At 37.2% G+C, this 20,716-nt stretch overlaps 1 protein-coding gene across 1 annotated transcript in view; it reads left to right on the forward strand.

The window, feature by feature from the left end:
- LTBP1 (latent transforming growth factor beta binding protein 1) overlaps window positions 1-20,716 on the forward strand; it is a 187,590-nt gene that overhangs the window by 100,906 nt on the left and 65,968 nt on the right. The window contains exons 9-11 of the mRNA XM_058019741.1: window positions 2,431-2,502; window positions 16,060-16,182; window positions 17,726-17,893. Of these exons, the coding sequence (XP_057875724.1) occupies window positions 2,431-2,502; window positions 16,060-16,182; window positions 17,726-17,893 (363 nt within the window). The remainder of the gene's footprint in view (window positions 1-2,430; window positions 2,503-16,059; window positions 16,183-17,725; window positions 17,894-20,716) is intronic.

Here is a 20,716-nt window from a genome sequence, read left to right on the forward strand (position 1 = left end):
GACACATTTTTATAATAATGTGTAATCAGGTTGTGATCTTCTGCCTAACCCACTTCAGCAAAATATTTAAGCATATACTCCAGTGTCACTAGCAGGTACTTCTCTCTTCAATCAACTACTTAAGGACGTGCATAAGTTTGCATATGTCTTGTTCCCATGGTCTTACAGGGGGCTCTGTCATCTTTGTAAGGACTTGAGTATTTTGGGTAACAGCCACTGCTCAGTCAGAGCTCCTGACTTGTTGCAAATGTAAGTGCCTTGGCCTTAGATAGCTGCCATGTCTGTAAGTTTATGGGTTGTTCAGTATTACTGAAAACCAAAAGTAGTTTTGGAACACATCTCCATTTTTTTAAGGGCTTCTAACAGAAGACCGCTTTTAAGAAGAAGCATCTTTCTGTGTTACATGGGGAGTGTTGGGATTGGTCAGGCTTCTTGCTGACTTAGTCATTACAAACATGTTGTTAGGTGAGTAAAGGGTAAGTAATGTTGCACTCCATTCAGCTCCCACATAGATCTCCAGCCATCACTGAACAAGCTGCTTCTCTACTGTGACTTGCTTATATTTCTGCTCTTTGTTGAAAGGAAGAAAACAGCTGCTAGTAAGCTGCCAGTTTCCTGTTTATTGTGGGAGTAGGAGGATGAGGAAGGAGGGAGAGGTTAAAATCTCTGACCTCAGTCCAGCACTGCACTTCCTAGAGCAGCTGAGTCACCCTGTGAGGGAAAATGTGCTGCAGCACTGGAAAAGACCTGGCATCAGTTATGGGCTGGTCTCCATCTACAACTGGAAGCTGTTTTCATTCAGCAGGCTGCACTGCAGGGTACCATTCCTGGCCACAGAAAGTTACAGAGACTCTCCTGGTTCTAGTGTGGATTAAATCAGGTCTGTTATGGCAAGCACAAATCAGTTAGGACATAATGAGTGCAATTATGAGTTTGAATCTGCTATCATGAGTACTAGGAGTTTCATTGACACTTTTGGGGATCAGAAGTAGACTAATGCATTGTGCTTTTGGAAGTCTCCTTAAATTTCAACTAGTTTTAATATTAACATTAGGAAAAGACTGAAAAATCTGCCTTAGAAACTAAATGTGTAGCTGCCACTTGAGTAGAGAGAAAAAATTTTCAAGTTGTAGTTGGTGTTAGCACGATTGTAGTCAGTGTAAAGATGGAAAAGTATGTGTCCAGAAGTCTAGTAACATTGCTGTATTTTTACTATGCGTGTTTAACCATTTTACACTTTATGCAACATCTAAGGAGAATCTGTGTTTTATTTAAGCAGTTATTTTAAATAATTCACTGATACTTGAAATAAAACTATCTCAGTCCAAAACCTCCTACTCAAGATCGTCACTTAATTTTTTCCAAATAATAGGCAACGCTTTAAAACTAGCTAAAGCAGTTATCCTTATTTTTTTTTCCCCATCATTACAGTCAACCAAGTGCCAGCTTTAAAGTAAGCTGCAGGGATAAATGTGCAATTCAGGTATTATGTGAAGGGAAGCCAATCAATGGCATTATGTTACTTGGTTGTTCTGTCTTATTTGATAGCTTGTACACAGTAAAGATGGAAACAAATTAATCTGGTGAGTTTTGGTGGGTTTTGTCTGTTGAATATTTGGAACACTTTTGAAATTAAACAAAAGATTTGACAAAATGTAAGGTATCTCTGTTGTAACATTGAAATTATGAAAACCTCTCTTGACTCTTATTAAAAGCATTTATGTGATCATAGTGCCAAAAGTTTAGTTCTATATGCTTAATAAAGTGCTGGGCTTTGCCAAGAAGTTAGCTTTTAGTGCATAACTATACAAAGTTACTGCTTGCATTTATGATGTTCAAGAATCAATAAATGGTTTTCTGTAGCCTGAAAAGCAACCTTAAGCGAAGGAAAGAAACAATCAATAGAAATAAAAAGCTGGTTAACTGAAAACTTTCTAGTTTGGCAAAACTGAATTCAGTATTTATTTTGCCGTGTTATTATGTCTGTGACTGTTTGCACTGATCAGCCAGTAAATGAAGTTTAGTATTCTAAAATGCAACAGCTCTGTTAGCTAAATCCTAGATGTTTCCATAATGAATCTTCAGCTTTACTTTTTCCAAACATGATATTTGTAGCTGGTTTGCAAAAGTAATTATTATTATTTGAATATTTCAGAACAAGTAGGATGAAAGGTATCCTGATTTCAAAGATTTGTTTGGTTTTCTAACACAAATTTGACTGGATAACTGAAGACTTAAGTGGCACACATGTTGACAAAGATTGAATTAAGGTTGCCTGTACAATCTTTAATTTAACTTGTCTTTTTTGCTTAACCATTTTTTCACAAAACCTTACAATTTTTTAAACATACTTATATAATAATTTAGCTGTCAGGCTCTGCAAGCATATGAGTGATCAGTATTTAACTGATGTATTTTTTTTTTTTTCAGCTTACCATGGATACGGTCCTATGATGGAATGCCCACAAGGCTACAAGAGGATCAATGCTACATTTTGTCAAGGTATGATAGCACCCAAATTGGTTGTGTTTAGTTTTAGTACTGACTTTCTGTGACAGCTTCTTTGATATTGATGATTTAGATCAATTATTTGAGTCCATTGATTTATATTTGGGAAAAAATGTTGAGTATACTTTTGATGCTTTCTAAATATTGACAACTCTGTAAGAGAGAGTTTTTTCCTCCAGGGAAAATAAGTTCTGAAACTTTTATGTATACCCTCATTTTCTTTGGTGATATATAAAGATGACTTCATAAGGATTCTTTTACTGTAGAAATACATTGTTTTGTCAGGTTTTTTTGCTAAAGAGTGAATCTGTGGACATATTCAGTTAAGTCAGGTGAAACTAGCAATACAGAACAATTTTTGTTACCACAAAGTATAGAGTAATCAGAGAACAATTCTTTTGGACTTAAGAGAATAGGCACAACAGTACTGACAAAAGCCAGATAACATCCCTGGCAAGTGGAGATGAAAAGAATGAGTACTTGGCTGCCATGTAAAGTGACCCCCCTGGTTCCAGAATGTGCATAGTGCAGGTGAGGATGTGTGGAGTTAGACACAGGCTAGTTGTGTTACTCTGAGATTATTATTGCCTGCTGGCAAATACAGAAGTTAGCAAAACATACAGGGTTGTGGGGTCCGCATGATCATGCAGCTACAAAGCAAAGCTTGGGACATTTGGATTCTGCTGGTCTGTAGCATCTCTATCTGATCAGCTGAAGAGATGAGCACAAACAAATGCTCATTCTGTCTGTGTATCTTGGAGCACTGCACAGAGGTGCCAGGTGAGGATGTAGGAAAAAGCTTAGCTGCTTGTCTGACTGGTTTGGCACAGCACAAGAACAAGGAGCTCTGAGACAATGTAAGCAATCTTGCAGCAGTGTTCTGGAGAGAGATTTGGGAAGAAAGAGAAAAATTAGTTCAAGTGAGGCTGATACTGCTGTGGCCAGCACTCTTGATCAGTGTTGATACTGCAAGCAGTAAAGAGGTCCAAACAAATAGTAGTGCTGGTGAAGAGCTGGATAAAATGAAAGAACAGTTTATGTTGAAGGATATTTGTAAGCATTTTGGACATAAATTTAATCTTATTTAACTGAAAATTTTCACTTTGCCTGTTAATGAGGGAATGTACAATAGCCAGTTGCATAAATAAATTATTTGCCCACCAAAATAATGAAGTTTGTAGAGCACTAAACACAAACATCATGCTGTTTCACTGCTGAGGGAGATGTGAGCTGCTATCTGCAGCTACCTGAGCCTGTGTGTTCCTCAGGTCTCTACCTAGTGGTTTACCAGCTTGCAGGGTAGGGACATTTGGAGGACTGGATGAGTCAAAACACTAAAAAAGTAAATGGAGGAGAGCTGCCAATTGCATCTCAAGAGCTTGTTCCCTGCTCTGCACTGGAAGACTGTAAAGTCCTCTTAGTAAGTAAAAGGGATGGGGAGATGTTGATGGCAATTTGCTAATGAGGACTGCCAAGTGAAAAGGTGAAGGAACTGAGTGTCAGATGTAAATGGGCAGCCTTTTTGTACCTCAAATTAAACATGCAGGCGATGCATTTCTGCAAGACAGTCCCAGCTATTTTGAAAGAGATATTCTTGTTCCACATATCAGTCATGAGGTTTATCAGAGTCTGCAAAAGAGAGATTTTCTAACTTTGACCCTAGAAAGTGTCTAGAAGATGCCATGATGGATTAGTGCCCTCATGCAACCCTCTGAGCATGATCCAGGAGAGATTCAGTACTCATGTGTATACCCCACAGAGCACACAGTGGTTTCAGACAGCAGCTCCCCAGCAGGCATTTCAAGGTGAGTAGGGCATTCAGCTTGGTTCAAGAGGTTGAACCTAGGTGTTGGCAAACCTTATTTCATGGAACCTAAGATCCATTTTCAGGGGTTATGGACAGTTAGAAATGGTCTGCTGCCAGAAATAGGCCAGGAAGTTGTTTCACTGAGCAATGACAGGCTGATAAAGAGAGAACATGCGTCTGTGGGTAGGAGCATAAGAGAGAACTGAGCACCACCATGGCAGCGTACAGAAATAGAACTGTACCTGGTAGGCTGATCATTGGGTTTTGCACTGGGTTTTGATAGTTCTTCCCCGACACATTTTTGTACTACATGACTAAAATTGCAAGAAATATGAGGTTTTAAACAGTTTGTTTTTATACTGCTGTCATTATCCCAGAAGAGAGTGAGCTGTGGACTCTAATTTGTAGTTGATACATGAAAATCTATAATGTATTGTTTAATCATAAAATGATAGTAGGATTATTTTACCAGACTGTTGATGAATTTAGGATGGGGACAATCTCCTAACTTTCTGGAGAGGAATTTGGTAGTGGCTGTTGAAGGTTCCCCTTATTGCTTTACTGAGGTTTAAATAGCTCGTGTGTAATTTGCTCACTAGCACATTCCAATAAGGAGACACAAAAGGGAGAAGGAATCCCCATGAAACAAAGCCATGATGGTATTTAGTCCTATTGAAGTAAGTAACAAGATTACCATTTTCTTTCAGAGGGTCAGGATTTTGACCTCTGTTTGAATGTTCTTCAGGAAAGCTAGCTTCATATGTGAAAGCTGCTGGCAGGGTGCATTGCAGCCCTGAAATGGTCATTAGCATGAGCTTCTCAATGGGTCAGCCAGAAATGTCCTGTTTGTTTATCTGAAGCAGACATGCTTTTCTGTAAGAGAAGAAGCCAGGGCTAATGAAGAAAGAGCTGTGGCTGTCTGTGTTAGTGATATGCACAGACGGCAGAAGAAAACTGTGTGAGCTGCTGGCGTGGGAGTATTCATATTCCTTTAAGAATCCTTACAATTAAATTGGGAGTGGAACAGCATGTCCATATGCAAGTGTAAGTTTTAATTAAATTATTCTTTGCTGAAAGGGTACACATGCTGTGTCCATGCTCAGAAAGGGCCAGGGCTGCCAGACCAAATAGTAATGGGAATATGTTTCTGAATCCCTGCCTGCAGCTAAAAGAGGTTGGTTTTTTCACCTAGATGTTGTCCAACTTTCACTGCCTTTGAAAACTCAGGCCTAAAAGCCTAATTAACCTTTTGTTCTACTTTGGTTTTGCAGTCAAAAATCTACATAGGCTTCATCAACTAAGGAGTATTAGTGTGAATAATTACCAGATCATTATTTTTTTTTCCTTTCAAGTGAGTGAACTAATGTAATCAAGCATTCTTCTCTCTAATGTGTAAGTAGGACCACAAAGAACCATCTGTGGGTATGTTAATTCAAGCAGTTTAGTGTAATTACTATCAAGAAGTCTTTTTTCCCCCTCAGTAATTATGTTTTCAATGGGGTGATTTATTACATGTACACACATGGATGCCCTAAGGCTGTCACTAGAGCCAAAATACAGCTTATCAGTGTTGCAACTTCTTTGTTAGAATCCACATGCAATGCTGATTTCTGGTTCCCTGCTTAAAGTTATACCTAATGTTTCCTCAGTCTGCTAATGGTTTTCTTGGAAAACTGAAATAGAATGGAAAAAACAGCTGGTGAAAAGGTTGGATTCATTTTTCAGGAAACTAATATATTGCCAACAGAGCACTTTAGAAATCTTATCTTGAAGAACTGGAAAAATACCTGAACACTTGTTGTTTTGCAATGAAGTAAAAAGTCCATGAAAGTTCTTGGAAAGTCCCTATATTATTAAAATTAAATGTTTATGAGCTTGTAGAAGCTAGTACTTGTATATTGATAGATCAAATTCTATAATCACATGCTCGGGGGACTTGGACTTGAAGCACTTTTCCCTTGACTTCATCATGATTTAAGATAAATTTTGAAGGTATATTCTTCCCTCCTACATCTGTCCCTAAATTACAGTAATAAATTTGTTTTCTCTGCATGTTGTATATTTATTTCACTCCTTTTTAGTAATAAAATAGCTTCATTAATAAGAAATGCTGTTTAATGTTGCTAAGTCAACAATCTTCTTTCCAAGAAGTTCTTTTGTGATGATCATAGTGAGAAATAAATATATCTCCAGAAACTGGGCTGGGTTGCTGTTTGGATACTGATTATGTGTTTGAGAAGTGCGGCGCTGCAAACTGGCGTTCCGGTAAATTCCACGCAAAAGCACAAAATGAGTTGGACTGATTTCTTCTGCTGCTATTCTGCTAGCTCACAGAAATCAGTAGGTCAGTTCTTAGAATAAGCAACTGTTTTTTCTCTGATTTAAAAAAACATTGCAATAGTTTATTTAACAACAAAGCCTTGTTTTTTGTTTCTTCTACCTCTTATTCTCACTAATCAAGTTATTATTGAAACAATCAACTGTAATGGAGGCAGTAAAATCTGGATATTGTATTTTTCTTAGGTTATATTAATAGTGGTTAATATTAATTATATAGCAGAAACAACTTGAACGGTATTTTCTGAGGTGTTAATAGGTAATTGATTGTAATTGATATTTCATAAGGAGAATAAAAACTGATGCCTGCATATTGAGTCAATTTGGGGGTCAATCAGTCAGATGGCACTCGCAGTGAAGCCTAGGATTTAACTTACCAGCATGTATCAAATTTTCACAATTGACATAAATTTTACGTTCCAGTCTAAATTTACGGCATGATTTATTATGCACTTAGAGCATGAAAACATCTATCTAGGCAGATATTACTAAATAACATTTAATGACTGACCACTCGGTCATTTTTAATTAAGAAGTTGCCTAAATAGTTTGGCAAATTCTAATTAGTATATAATTGATCTAGACAGCTTTCTTTTCTTAAATGCAGTGGAGTGTTTTAAGGGTGCATGGTACTTATTGAAAGGCAAGTTGTTCTCTTTGCATCAGAAGGGGACAAATATTTTCCACTTGGTTTTGTTACTTAGTAATTTAAACAAAGTCAGTCAGTTCTTGATAAGCCTCGAGGTGGGATTTCAGAGCTAACTGTACAAGTCCCCCTTCAGAAATTTATCTCTCCACAGTGCTTAGGCCTGTAGTCAGCAATTGAGATTGCTTGTGTCCTGCAGCGCCAGGCACTTGGGACCGAGGGGTGAGATGGGCTGCAGTGCATCTCTAGCCACAAGTTTATTCTGAATAGTTCTGTGAACTTACCAGGGCTGAGGTGGTCTGGCTAGAAATCCCTGCTTCTGGGCATTCCTGTTCTTGGTCCAATTTTTATAAGAACCTTCTGGATATCATGACTGTCTTAGCTGAAAGCAGTTGCGTGTTTAGTTTCTCATGCCTTGTTATGTGTTGTATTAAAAATTGTGAAATTATGTTGTTTTCTTCTAGTGCCTGTAATGTGACTTTGAAAATTGGATTCGTTCATTGGTTTTTTGTTATATTAATTAATGTAATCAAAAAATTAACTACCAAATTTGTAATCTAGAAAACTCAATGATACAAGTGAGATACAGTGTTTCAGAAGAGGGGTTATTTTTTAAATTGTTACTAAATCATTTAACATTCTTCATCCTTGTTTATAAAAATTTTAAATGCCTTTTTTAGTTACTTCAGCATTAAATAGTAATAAAATCAAACCCCAGTCCCATTTTAATAGTGGAACTTATAATTTCCAAGCTATCAGTTCTCCTGAAATTTGACTGCATTATTTACATCAATAGTAGCAGTGGTTTCTTTCAAAAAAGGCTATTTTTTTTGCATTTACATTGTTCAAAATTCTTGCAGTAACCCCTGACCTTTTTTAATTCATGGACTGCTTTTCTTGAGTAAAATTGTTTTCTTTAAAATGAATAGATAGATTTAAATAATGTAATATTAGAAGATTGTAGAACACAATCATAAACACGTACGTTTGGTTTTAGAATTTTAAGATAATACTTAAATGTGGTTAAAGTTTCCAAGCAGCAGTGATTTTGATACACATAAATTCAATGTGCTAAGCCTGGAAATGAAAGAATGAATTTAATTTTATAGGAATGTTTGAAATTCCTGCATTCTGTGACCAAATATGGGCATTGCTCACTATCCAACAAGGGTGGGCAGTGGTGTGTCCGAATGACTTACTAGTCTGGAGGCAGAGAAGACAGCTTTACACCACCTCAGCATTTCTGCATTAGGCCAGCTGGGCCTGGGTGGTCTGAGAAGCTGTTGTAATGGTTAACACAGCCAAAACACAGCAAACTTCTTTTCCTAAATAGCCTTACAGCTGGAAGCTGCCAGAGGGAAATGCTGCAGAGCTGATACTCCAGCCATCAGCTTTTGTAGGGTGCTCTGTAGCAGAGCAGCTCTCTGCTGATCATCAGTCCTGCACCACTTTGCTTGGCTGTAGCAGCCATCACCTTCAGGTTGTGTTGGCCTGTTAATGTGTAGAACAGAAGCAGGTTGTGGGGCATTTCCATATTTGCTTGCTATTTCAGTAAAAGGGGAAATTAAAGGAGCTTTATGGTGTACTAAATAACTCGGCATGCTGTACAGTCACCAAGCAAAGCATGTTCTTTCAACAGTAAGTGACAGGTACAGATCTCATTTTAAGCTGGCACGGGAATTTTTCCTAGGATTGGATGTTTACACTTAGCATGGTTTGTTATTCTTGGATAAAGGGTACTCAGGCTGTGTTAAATGTTATTAATCCTGGAATAAAGCTGAAATGATTCACTTCCTGGATGTGATTGAATTAGGTATAACATTGCTCAAGGAAACGTGCTTGTAGATGCTTGTAGGTTTCCAGTAAAGAACCAAAGAACTGTTGGACAGCAGCTAATGCAGTCACAAATACTGTTTTAATCTAATTTAAAACAGTGTAGAATTGGAGAATGCAAGCAGAATATTGGAAATTAAGACCCTCTGCAGCATGTCTTCCCCTCCAGCAGAGAGTTCTGTGCATTATCATTCAGTTGAGAAAGAGATTCTACTGCAATTGTACTTTGGTGACATAAATACCTCTACATCAGCGAGAGGGAAACCTTTCATTAGGTGTGAAATGTTTGTCACTGAAATTTAAGTGCCTTAGGACAGAATTTGAAGTTTTGATTGATGCATTTCTTTTTTGGTCACCACAATTCCCCAGTGTGCAGTGTATGTAAGAGAGCTGAACAAGTACATCCATACTTGAGGAAATACAGGTGGAGATGTTGAAAAATCACTGGGGGTTTTGATCTTAAGGCAAGCAAGAACTGCTTAGAGAAGAGTAACAGATAGGGGTCAGTTGTTTTTCAGAAGCTTCCTGCAAGTTTTTATTTCTGCTGAAGTATTTAGTCCTTCTCTAAATCACAGTTATTAGAAGAAAATAGGTGATGTTAACTATTACCTGCACTTAGACTGAACGAAATTTAGTTTAGTACTGTGATACTCAGCCCATGCAAATGTTTATATATGGTCATGAGTAAAAACAGTTCTTTGTCTGATTGTGTTAAATATATGTGGACCAAGATTCTAGTAAAGTGCTTTGGGGTATTTCTAGTATGAAATCTTGATGATTGCCTTACACTGGACAAAAATCCAAATAAAATTTCTTTAGGAACATTCATAGAAAGCAAGCAGAAAAGACATGATCAAAGTAAATTTTCTTTTTATTATCTGGCCTATCTATTCATTTCCATCTTTTATCTTCTAATAATGGATGTAAAGTTCTTTGAAGATGAATCTCTTTTTGAACTTAATAAAGCTATATAATTATCATGGTTTATAACAAGTTCAATGCTACTGTGTGCTTACTTGTTTAAATGAGCACCATCTTTTATTGTTCCCACCTTCCTGCTTTGCTTGGTTGGTTCTGAGGGTTGTTTTTTTCTTGTTTTTTTTTTTTAATTCACGAAGATAGTACTGTGTTCATAGTTGTTCTCTCCACATAAGCAGGCAGGCATGCAGTTAGAAAATGGCAGTTGTAGCTTGCTTTTTTTCACCCGGAAATTCAGTGGCAGTGAGTCATTAACACATGGCATTTTCTGAGAGCAGGCTGACCTAACACCCAGAAGACCTATAAAAATGTGTGGGAAGGTATCAAACACCAACTGTTGTTGTTGTTAAGAAAGCCTGTTTTAAATTCGCCTTAGTGGGACAGATTAGCAGCAGTTTGGTTACGGTGTCTGGGTTATTTGAAGCTGGGAGCACGGTGGTGGCTCTGGAGAGTGTGGTGGCTGACCTCACCATATATCAAGCTGTGCTTAGAGAAGGGTAAAGGAGGAGCTGAGCCACAGCAGCCTCAGCTGTGTGTGTACAGTGCTGTGTACAGTGTACAGTGTTGCAGCATCACTGTTAAGACCTTGGTTGTGACAAAGCTTCTGTGTATTTGGGTGACCTTGTGAGAGCAGTCACCAACAGGGCCGCTGGGATGGCATCTGGCTTCCACTGCCATCTCAGCTGATTGTAAGGATGAGTCAGACTTTCATGAGCATGGACTACTAAATCCAGGGACACAGTGTGCCAAGGAGCAGTTCCACATATTTGGCATGGATAATACTAAAGGGTAACAGCAAAGAGTCAGGCTGTCAGTCAGTGCAGAATTGACAATGCTTCTTTCATGCCACTGGGGTTATACCCATTTATTACCTTGGAGAAAGGCTCAAGTCATTCATATTATCAAACACCAACTGTTAAAAATCAATTATTTATTTACCAGTTCTGTATAAATTACACATGACGGTGCTTACTGTGAGAGTTCTTTATGGAGCCATGTGAGGTGCTGTGTGGAATATCTCCTGGTTTAAATTCTCTTTTTTTGTATCACTGGAACAGAGGCTTTTTACCAGTGGAACTTAATTGCTCTCCTTTTCTCAAAAACTGAAAGTCTATACTGAGTTGGTCTTTGGAAAGTTATATGTAGTTTTATAGTACTACTACCTAGCCCCTTAGTAATTCCTCTGTGTAGATGAAGGCATTTGATCAAATTACTCCTCAAGCATGCCATCATGCTTCAGGAGTAATTTGAGTTTGTACTTCTGCACAAGATATTATTCAGACATTTTTCTCTAGTTTTTACAATGGAGCATTACAAGAATTCTTATTCCTATGCTAGTGTAAAATTGAAATATTTTTAATGTCCATATATAAGAAATAGAGGGCTAAGAAAAAAGTCTGCTAATATTGTATCAGATTTCCTTTCAAGCTGCTTGAACAAGTTGATTCCAATGCAATTTGCACAGCTGGGCAGGCCAACAGGTGGTAGGAAACATTTTGGATAGATTGCCTTTTACCACAGTTTGAAATGGATAGTAAATCCGAGAGGATTCTTTTTTTCAGCTCAAGCTGTTAAATAAACACTATTCCTATGTGTATATATGTTTCTTTTGAAAATTTGAGGTTTTAAAATTTTTTTTTATCATCAGCTTCTGGCTTTCTGTGGAATCCCTAGACAAGCTTGTGTAATTCAGCATAGAGCATCAGCTCAGTTATTCTGTGAGCTCATTGAGTAGACATGACCAGGAAAGGAGGCATTAAAATGCTCTATAATTAAGTTATGCTGAGGCACTGGCACATGTACAATGAAGTTAACTTTAAAAATTGTACAAATTTAGCAAAAGGCCTATCTGCATCAGTAACTTAGAAGAAATTTTAGTTGATATTTACATACATATAAGCTGGTACTTAAATGTAGCAGTGTCCACATTAAATAGCAATAGCAGAGCTCATGTGAATGGGGAATTATGTTTTTAGTACAAGACATACAAGAACAGTTCATCTGTAAAGAGGTTGAATACTGAGGCAATAATGACAGCATCTGTGAATGTTTCCTGCAGAATAGTTGAATCATTTGGAAAGAAGAATGACTGTGTATTCATGAATTATAGGAAGATCCCATGTATCCACAAATTAACCACTCCAGGAAATAATGCCTTGAAACATTTATACTTCTAATATTCAAATAATAAAGTTTATCCCTCTATAGATTTTTTAAACATTCCTTAAAAGGAAGGTGGATGTATATAAGTAAATTATATTATCTAATAAGTGAAGAATGCATCATTAATCATTTTTAACATTCAAAATACAAATGCACTTATGTTAAGCCGTGTAATTACTTACCTTGCTTAAAAACATGTAGAAGGGTAGAATTATTCTCCTTGATAGAAAGAAAAAGTGACATCCATTTCATGCTAACATATATGTAAATAGCCATGTATTTTAACAGTTAACAAAGAAGACTTATATTTTACAGTTCTTATTTTCAGTAAAAAGACTAAGTCAAATTGTCATTATTTAAAATAAGCTGTCTTCCTTACTGATGTAAAACTTAAATTCTGTTTTCATGAGACAAAACATTTCTGCTAATTCTAATTCCAGAAAAAGTCATCAAAAAGTGATACATTATGTATGTCGCTTGGCAGACAGCTTCCATTTTCCCCCAGTCGTATATTTAGTTTTCCTGTAAAGAAAAACATATAATGAGAATTTGGAAAGGGAGAAAGTTGTTTGAAATTGTCTGGGTATTACAATGTAGGAAGTAGAGAAATTATTTTCATTATGTGTATCAATTTCTCCTGTGTTTTTCCTCTTCCTCCAAAATCTGTATGTGGTTTTTGTTCATAAGTGTATGTGTAATTTGTGTAATTGTGTTGAGGATTTTCATTTTGAAATGAACCTAGATAATGACATTTTTCCTGTACTCAGAGTAAAGGATACTATCTCTTCCTCTAGCTTATTTCTGACATCAGAGAAAATGCTTTATCAAAGCAAGTAGAATAATTTTGTGGTTTAGCATTTGAAGACTGATCTGACAACCCAAATTGCCAACAGAGAGAAAATTCAATAGAAGGTTCTTGAGTGTTCCAGTATTTTCTTTGTATTAGCTTGTAGATATTTCAGAGTATTTTGTTCCATTAGGTCCTAGTTGAGCCTAATTTTGGAAAATAGCACATTAGTAATATGCCCTTTCCTCCCAACAACTTTACAGCATCATCACTGTGTTTCTATTTAGGGATGTTTCAATAATATCTTTAGTTTGCCAACTGTTAAAATTTAAGTTAATTTCTTTAATACTCACAAATTATAATGGTATTGGAATAGTGATAATCTTTCTTTAAGTTAATTTCTTTAATACTCACAAATTATAATGGTATTGGAATAGTGATAATCTTTCTTCTGGGATCAGTTGGGACTGTGTGGATGCCTTCGATCATATTTTGAGATTTCAGGGTAAAAGAAAGAACCTAGTCAGATGAAGAAACTTCATAAAATTCAAGTACATCTGAAAATGTCTGGCTTGATAAATATTCTGTATTAATGCAATCCTAAAATAAGATCCTCCTTTTCTTATATGGGATGTCATCCTGCTTAAACATTGGACGGGACAAAAAGTAGACTACCGTACAAAAATATTTCAGCTGTTTTTTCTGCTCTTTTCTTATACCATTCTCCTCTTTAAATAGTCCACTCCCTCTGAGGTCAGAAAGTCATATAGTCTGGGAATTTCACTTGAAAATTCCTTTGAGGCAGAGCTGATCCTTTGTAATTCATGTGGTTTCCATCACATTTCATCCAAAGTCCTAGGATATAAATTATTACTCCTTGTCACACGCAGCTAAGTGCATGGAAGTGAAGTTTATCCAGGTGGTGTCAAGATATTATACCCTGGAAGAGCTGAGGGATAAGCTCAACACAGTATTTGGGAAAAAAAATCTGCCTAATATGGCAACTGCCACAGTCTGCTGTACTGTACACTCCTGTGTCATGGGACAGGTAGCCAGACTTATGGCGAAAAATGAAGAAGAGTCTTTCTGTAGGTTTCCAAATGCAAACTTTGGCACATCTGTTACATTTTGTATATTCCACCTCTTATCCTGAGTGATGGTGTTGAATTACAAAGCAACATACAATGACGTCAAATATAATGAGGTTGGTATTATAAAAGGTAAAAGGAAAGATAATAAATATTATATATTTTAGATAAAAGATCACTAATATCTGATTTTTAAAGAGCTAGCTGGAATTTCTGACTTCCACATGAAGTTTGTTTACCCAGCAGGGGTAGGTGTTTTTTCCTAGCCTTGAGGATAGGGAGGAAAAGTCTGATGGAAAAATAATAGATGTAAATATTTTAAGGTAGGTCTATTTCAACCTACTCTCTCCATTTTTTTTTTGAAAGAGGAGATCACAATTTATGACACAGATAATTATGAATTAGAGGATTTTTTTAAATTTTATTTTTGTTACTATTTTGACATTTGGATTATCAGTGCAAACTATGTTGTTGCTGTCTCCTGAAATAAAAACCTAGTTTGGCTGACTTATGGTTCCAGATGGTATCCAGATGATTATTAGACAGGTCCTGTTTTAAGAGTAAGTAAACTACAAATTCAACCATGAGTGTGATACAGACCTGAGACCGAATGCTTGAGGAATGTGGGGATTATTCAGTCAGACCCTGAAAGCAACACTTGCACAGGTGGCCTAGTAACAGCAAACTTCATTAAAGCAGTTCACAGAATTAGAGAACACACAGAGTTGGAAGGGACCCACAAGGATCATGGAGTCAAGCTCCTGCCCTGCACAGCACCATCCCCAGGAATCACACCAGGTGCCCAAGAGTGTTCTTCAAACACTTCTTGTATTCTGAAAGGCTGGTGCTGTGAGCACTTCCCTGGAGAGCCTGTTCCAGTGCCAAACCATCATCTGGGTGAAGAATCTTTTCCAAATATCCGACTTAACAACTTATCCCCAGCACAGCTTCAGTCCATTTCCTTGTGTCCTGTCACTGTCACCCCAGAGCAGAGATCAGTGCCTGCCCCTCCTGTTCCCCTCTCAAGGAAGCTGTAACTGCAGTGAGCTCTGCCCTCAGTCTCCTCCAGGCTGAACAGACCCAGTGCCCTCAGCTATTCCTATATGGCTGCTCCTCAAGGCTCTTCACCATCTTCTCTGCCCTCCTTTGGAAACTCTCTAACAGTTCAATGTCCTTTTTACATTGTGGCACCCAAAGCTGCCCCCAGCACTGGAGGTGAGGCTGCCCCAGTGCAGAGCAGCACAATCCCCTCCCTTGCCCGGCTGGTGATGCTGTGCCTGATGCCCCCCAGGACAGGGCTGGCCCCCCTGGCTGCCAGGGCACTGCTGGCTCACATTCAGCATAATTGTTAAGAAGTTGTGTTGCTGTTGCCACAGCTGCAATGCTTTCCATGCCAGGTGTGTTCTGTGCTCCCTGAAACATGTTCTTGCCATCAAGTTCCTTTGGGCTACAGATTTTTTTGCATTGTGCTTCTTTCAGTATAATGAACCACTGAGCACTCTTAAACATAAATACTAATAAAAACTGTATTAAATGTGGCAAGCAGTGTTCTACCCTTTGTAAAATATACTAGATTGGTTAAATCTTGTCTCTTTGAATGTTCTTGTGAGCTGTGTTGAGCTGTGCAAGCAATCATCTAGTCAGGAGAAGAAGGATCGATAAGCTGGTCAAAGTGTATTTTTTTTTTTAATTCAGTGTACTTAAGAATGATGTATAAATATAATTTTGTTTCTGTTATGTTCTCAGCAGTGTTTTAAAGGGTTATAAATCACGTGTCAGAATGGGGAAAAGTGTTGATTAGAGTGTTAACTTGTAACAATTATCCTTCATATATTAAAAAAAAAAGTACTTCTGAAGAAAGAAAAATATTAGTACATGTTTCAGCATCTGATTTTTTTCAATTTTCCCACAGATATCAATGAGTGTCAGTTACAGGGAGTATGCCCTAATGGTGAGTGCTTGAATACCATGGGCAGCTACAGATGCACCTGCAAAATGGGATTTGTGCCAGATCCTACCCTCTCAAGATGCATCCGTAAGTAACACTGCTAATCAAAGTACCAAATTAGATAGCTAGTTACATTTCAGATGAAGATTTATTTGACTGGGCCCAATTATTCTCATCTGTCAGCTTTCTTTTTCTGTCCCCAACTCATGTTCTCAGCATATTTGCTTTATTTACTCAGTCTCAGTGCTCCTGCCTCTTTTCTGTTTCTTTGTCCTGGAAACCTTGCTCTCCACCAGTGGCTGCCCAGGATCCTTTCTGTCTTTTCCTGATTTTCTTGTTACCAAATCTTCAAGGCCATCTCCAGCTCCCATGTACATTTTTCAATAGCCTGGGGTTTCTACTTTTTTTTTTCACTCCCCTCTCTGCTAGTTTCAGCCAAAATCATCTTTGTGTCGTGCTCTCCTCTTTTCCACCTCTGCAGCTTTGGTTTCAGTTGTTTCAATTAATAAAGATGTAGCCCAGGATGGTCTTTGGCACATTTTCCTTTTAATTAAGAAGAATTAAAAATTAAGAGATAATTAGGAGAAAGAAAAGTTGTGAATGACATGAATGCAAATATTTCCCTCTGTTAGTTAGCTTTTACTTTGGTTACAATCAATGACCTCTGCAAGAAGAAAAGACAATGTAAAGAACAACTAATTTTTTCACGTCTTTTGGTGAAGAATATGTACAAGTGAAAAATAGCTATAATCCTAACTTTTTTCTCTGAGCTATCTTTACATTTATAAAATATAGTCTCAAGTCATAGGTGAGTGAGTTCTTTTTTTTTTGCCTACCTTAACTATCTTATCCTACTAGTTAATAATACTCCATTGCTGAGAGAGCTTCTCAGCAGTTTGAAGAACTTCATACTGCTTTGCAGTTGAACACCAGAAGAAAGGAGTTGGTTGTTGGGTTTTGGTTTTGCTTCACATGTCATGTTGAAAATCAGATGTCTGTATTTTTTGATTTATGTGAATGTGTTACCCAGAAGTGTTAACTTTATGTTAATGTGGATGCATAAATTAGAAAGCGGGATGGACCTTAGCTTTCTGTTACCTCATACAAATCACAGTTTATGGCCTTTGGCTCTTCCACATTAAAACTAAGCATAACAAAGTGTTAATGTGTAATTGTCTCTTTTATGAAAAAAAAAAAGTCATATATGCTACTTAAAACTTTTGCAGACTTATTGACATAGCCTGCTTATAGATGGCCATTCCTTTGGCTTGACAGTTTGACACAACTGTGTAGTGCCAGTGCCTGATCTTCAGCAGCTGTGTGCAAGTGAGAGTGACAATTCTCACTCTTTATTGTGGCAGCTTGGCAACTGCTGGTTTTGAATTTACTTTTTGTTGTTGTTTTTCTTTCAAATACTTCTTATCCTTGATCTAGAGTAAGCTGGAATTCAGAGCGTTTGATGCAAAATAAGAATTTTTAATGTTGTAATTCTCATCTGAGATAGCTGTTTGAAATAAAACCTCTGCTGACAGAATATAAATCTGTTTAAGTGGTTTTGGAAATCTAGTGGTGTTTCTCTGTTTTGCTTTTCATGTGAACAGTACCATCCTCTCTTCCACTTTCATTGCAGCTGATAACCCTGTAGTTGCTGAAGAAAAAGGACCCTGCTACCGGTTTGTTAGTGCAGCAAAGCAATGCATGCATCCTCTTTCTGTGCAGCTCAGCAAGCAGCTTTGCTGTTGCAGTGTTGGCAAAGCCTGGGGCCCACACTGTGAGAAGTGTCCGCTCCCAGGAACAGGTAAGCACCTCCCACTAAGCATACAAGCTCTTGGCCCTGCCCCCTAATTTGTTATGCACGCTTTTAAAAAAACCAAAACAACCACCAGAGTATATACTTTAGATAGAGGAAAAGTAACCCAAAATGTAGTTAATACTCTTCAGTTGTTAAAGGCTGTGGCGGCTTTTGAGAATTCAGTTACAGTGTGACACGGGATGTAGTTTGTATTACACGTAGTAGGATATGCACAGTAATGTCTCGGCTTTCTCATCTTCCTTCATATCTTTACCGTCCATTTTGAGGAATGTGCTATTCCTTACTTGATACATAAAACTTTCTTGTATTATCAGTGCTCCCTTGGAGCTCTGCTGTTATTTAAATATATATAAGGAGTTCAAAAACATCAAGCTGTTTGGTGACCACTCTCACTTTGGCAGGTTACAGATTAAGATACCACATACCAATCACTGTTTTCAAGTACTTTTTTTTCACTGATGTTGCTTAAAACTGAAATACCCATGGAGTCTTCAATCAAAATCAATTTAATATTACCTTTTTTCCCAAATGTAATATCAAATTAATCTGTTTTAGAGGCATCACTGCTTGTTATAATATACATGATGTCCAGTCTCTTGAGTATGTTAGCCCAGGTATTTTTAGTGACAATCCACTGTGCTTACTTGAAGCTGCTGCTGCAGATGTCACTGTCGTGATACAGGTCATGTGTTCCTCTGAAGTATTTTGTAAAGATTTACATTTTCAAACCAGCTAGCTGCTTTGGGAAATCCACAGCTACTATCAGAGATATTATGAGATATGATGAGCAGATTCCTTACTTTCTGAAGTTTGACTTATAGAAATGAAAGTGACCAACAGTTTAGAGCATTTCAATAGATTTTTAAAGCCACTGTTTCCTGCATGACCATTGGGTCACTAGATTATTGATCAGGATTTAAAACTCCAGTTCACTTTTGGATAAATAATATTTCTATGGCTTTTTAAAGGAGAAAAAATCTATTCTTATGAGATGACTTGCAATTTAAATGCAGGTGTTTCACATCTGTGAGAAAATTGCATGAGGCTTTATGCCCAATAGTGTGTATAGTGGAGCACAGAATTCATCCTTATATGACTGCTAAATAGTCACAAAAAATATATTGAGTATCATATGGAATTGGTTATTGTAGTGATTTTTTTCTCAATGAAAAAAACTTAAGTAATCTCCTAGTAGAAAATTCTGATGAGCTTTTCCCGTTTATTGACTACATGCATGATTTAAAAACATGTTCCTTTCTGTAACAGGTTAAATTGATAATGTTTCAGAGTTTTCTATGAAAAATGTGTGAAAGTGGGATACTCCAGAATGGGGTAATGTATTTACTGCAGCATCCCATGTTAGTATAAAAGCCACTAAAGTAAAAAGCTTCTAAAATATTCATACAAAGTAAATTGTCTCCTAAAAAGACACTGAGAGGCCAGATTTGTATGCCCAGGTGTTGAGAGCTCTTATCAGAGCTGTAGTAGCATAAGGCTCACATTTCTATTTTTCATTTGAGAGAATATGACCTGAAACAAGATTTCCTATGTCCTAAGTATGCATCTGAAGGGACAGACAGCAAATTTTCTGTCTTACTCTTTTGACCAGAATTCCCACTCTCTGTTGGGTATTATGGCAAGTTTTGATCTTAGATGTCCCAGCAAAAAGTATTTCCTTATTCTGAATCCACTCAATTTAATTAGTTTTACCCCTCATATTTTCTATTACTAAGACACTATCAGAACACATTGTGCAGTTAATGCATATTGGTTAATGTATAGTTTAACTCATCTCTGGAGAGCTTTTAGCTACTTTGTGCTTTTATTTTAGATACTAATTAATTTTGAAACCCTGATGTGTTCAGAACAGGATTTGTGAACATACCAGTGCCCCACTTGGCAGATCCCTCAGGCTGCCATAAGAATTCCCACACAGGAGACTAAATCTTTTTTGTTTCATCCCAACATGGCTTTACCTAGAGCAATAAGGACAATGAAGCACTGCTCCCTCAAGACTCCTAAAGGTCTCCTGACCCTGACAGGATTATAACTGTTCTCTTTGATGGGGAGGAAGACTGACTTGCATTTCTTTTTCATTTTACTCTTCCAGTAAAAAGAATGTGAAATATGATGTTCATATAGAGCGCCTGTAGAGATAGAGCAAGTGCTGTTGCCTGACTTTAATTAACTTTTTCTGTAGCAGCTTTATAAATAAGGTTATTTCCCCTCTCTTCCAGTAGTGATTTGGCTTCTTATGATCCCCATCTTGTTTTTAGCCAGCCTTTTTCAATTCAGTGGAATTTGGATCTGGACTGTTATGAGGCCTCTGATGTAGTCAGGTGGGATCCTGTGGATCAGTGTTGATACTGGTTGATAGTGTTCTGCTCCTATAGTACAGGGCTGGTGAGCTTTTTCCCTTTGATTTCTACAAAAAAGAGAATTATAGCAGTAGTGATCTCCATTCATTATGCAATATAGATGATAAAAACTACTTGCACAATAAATTTATACAAAGAAAGGATATACTGTTTTAAGGGGATTTATTTAAAAAAATCTTGATATATTGACAGATAAGCATAACTAAAGAAAAATGGTAAACTGGAGTGGAAACCTCCTGGGAAAAACAGTCAGAACATGCCTTTGGGAGAATGCTCAATCGTATTAGAATGCTATGCATACCTTCTCTTTAAGAAGTTTTTTGTAAATATGTATATACAATATGAGATGAAATTTTTTAGTGGTAGTCATTATATTTTCCACTATGTCAACATATTGCACTTTTAGACTCCTAAAAGGAATATTTTCCCA

Source organism: Melospiza georgiana, chromosome 3, assembly GCF_028018845.1.
Source record: "Melospiza georgiana isolate bMelGeo1 chromosome 3, bMelGeo1.pri, whole genome shotgun sequence".
Lineage (NCBI taxonomy): Eukaryota > Metazoa > Chordata > Aves > Passeriformes > Passerellidae > Melospiza > Melospiza georgiana.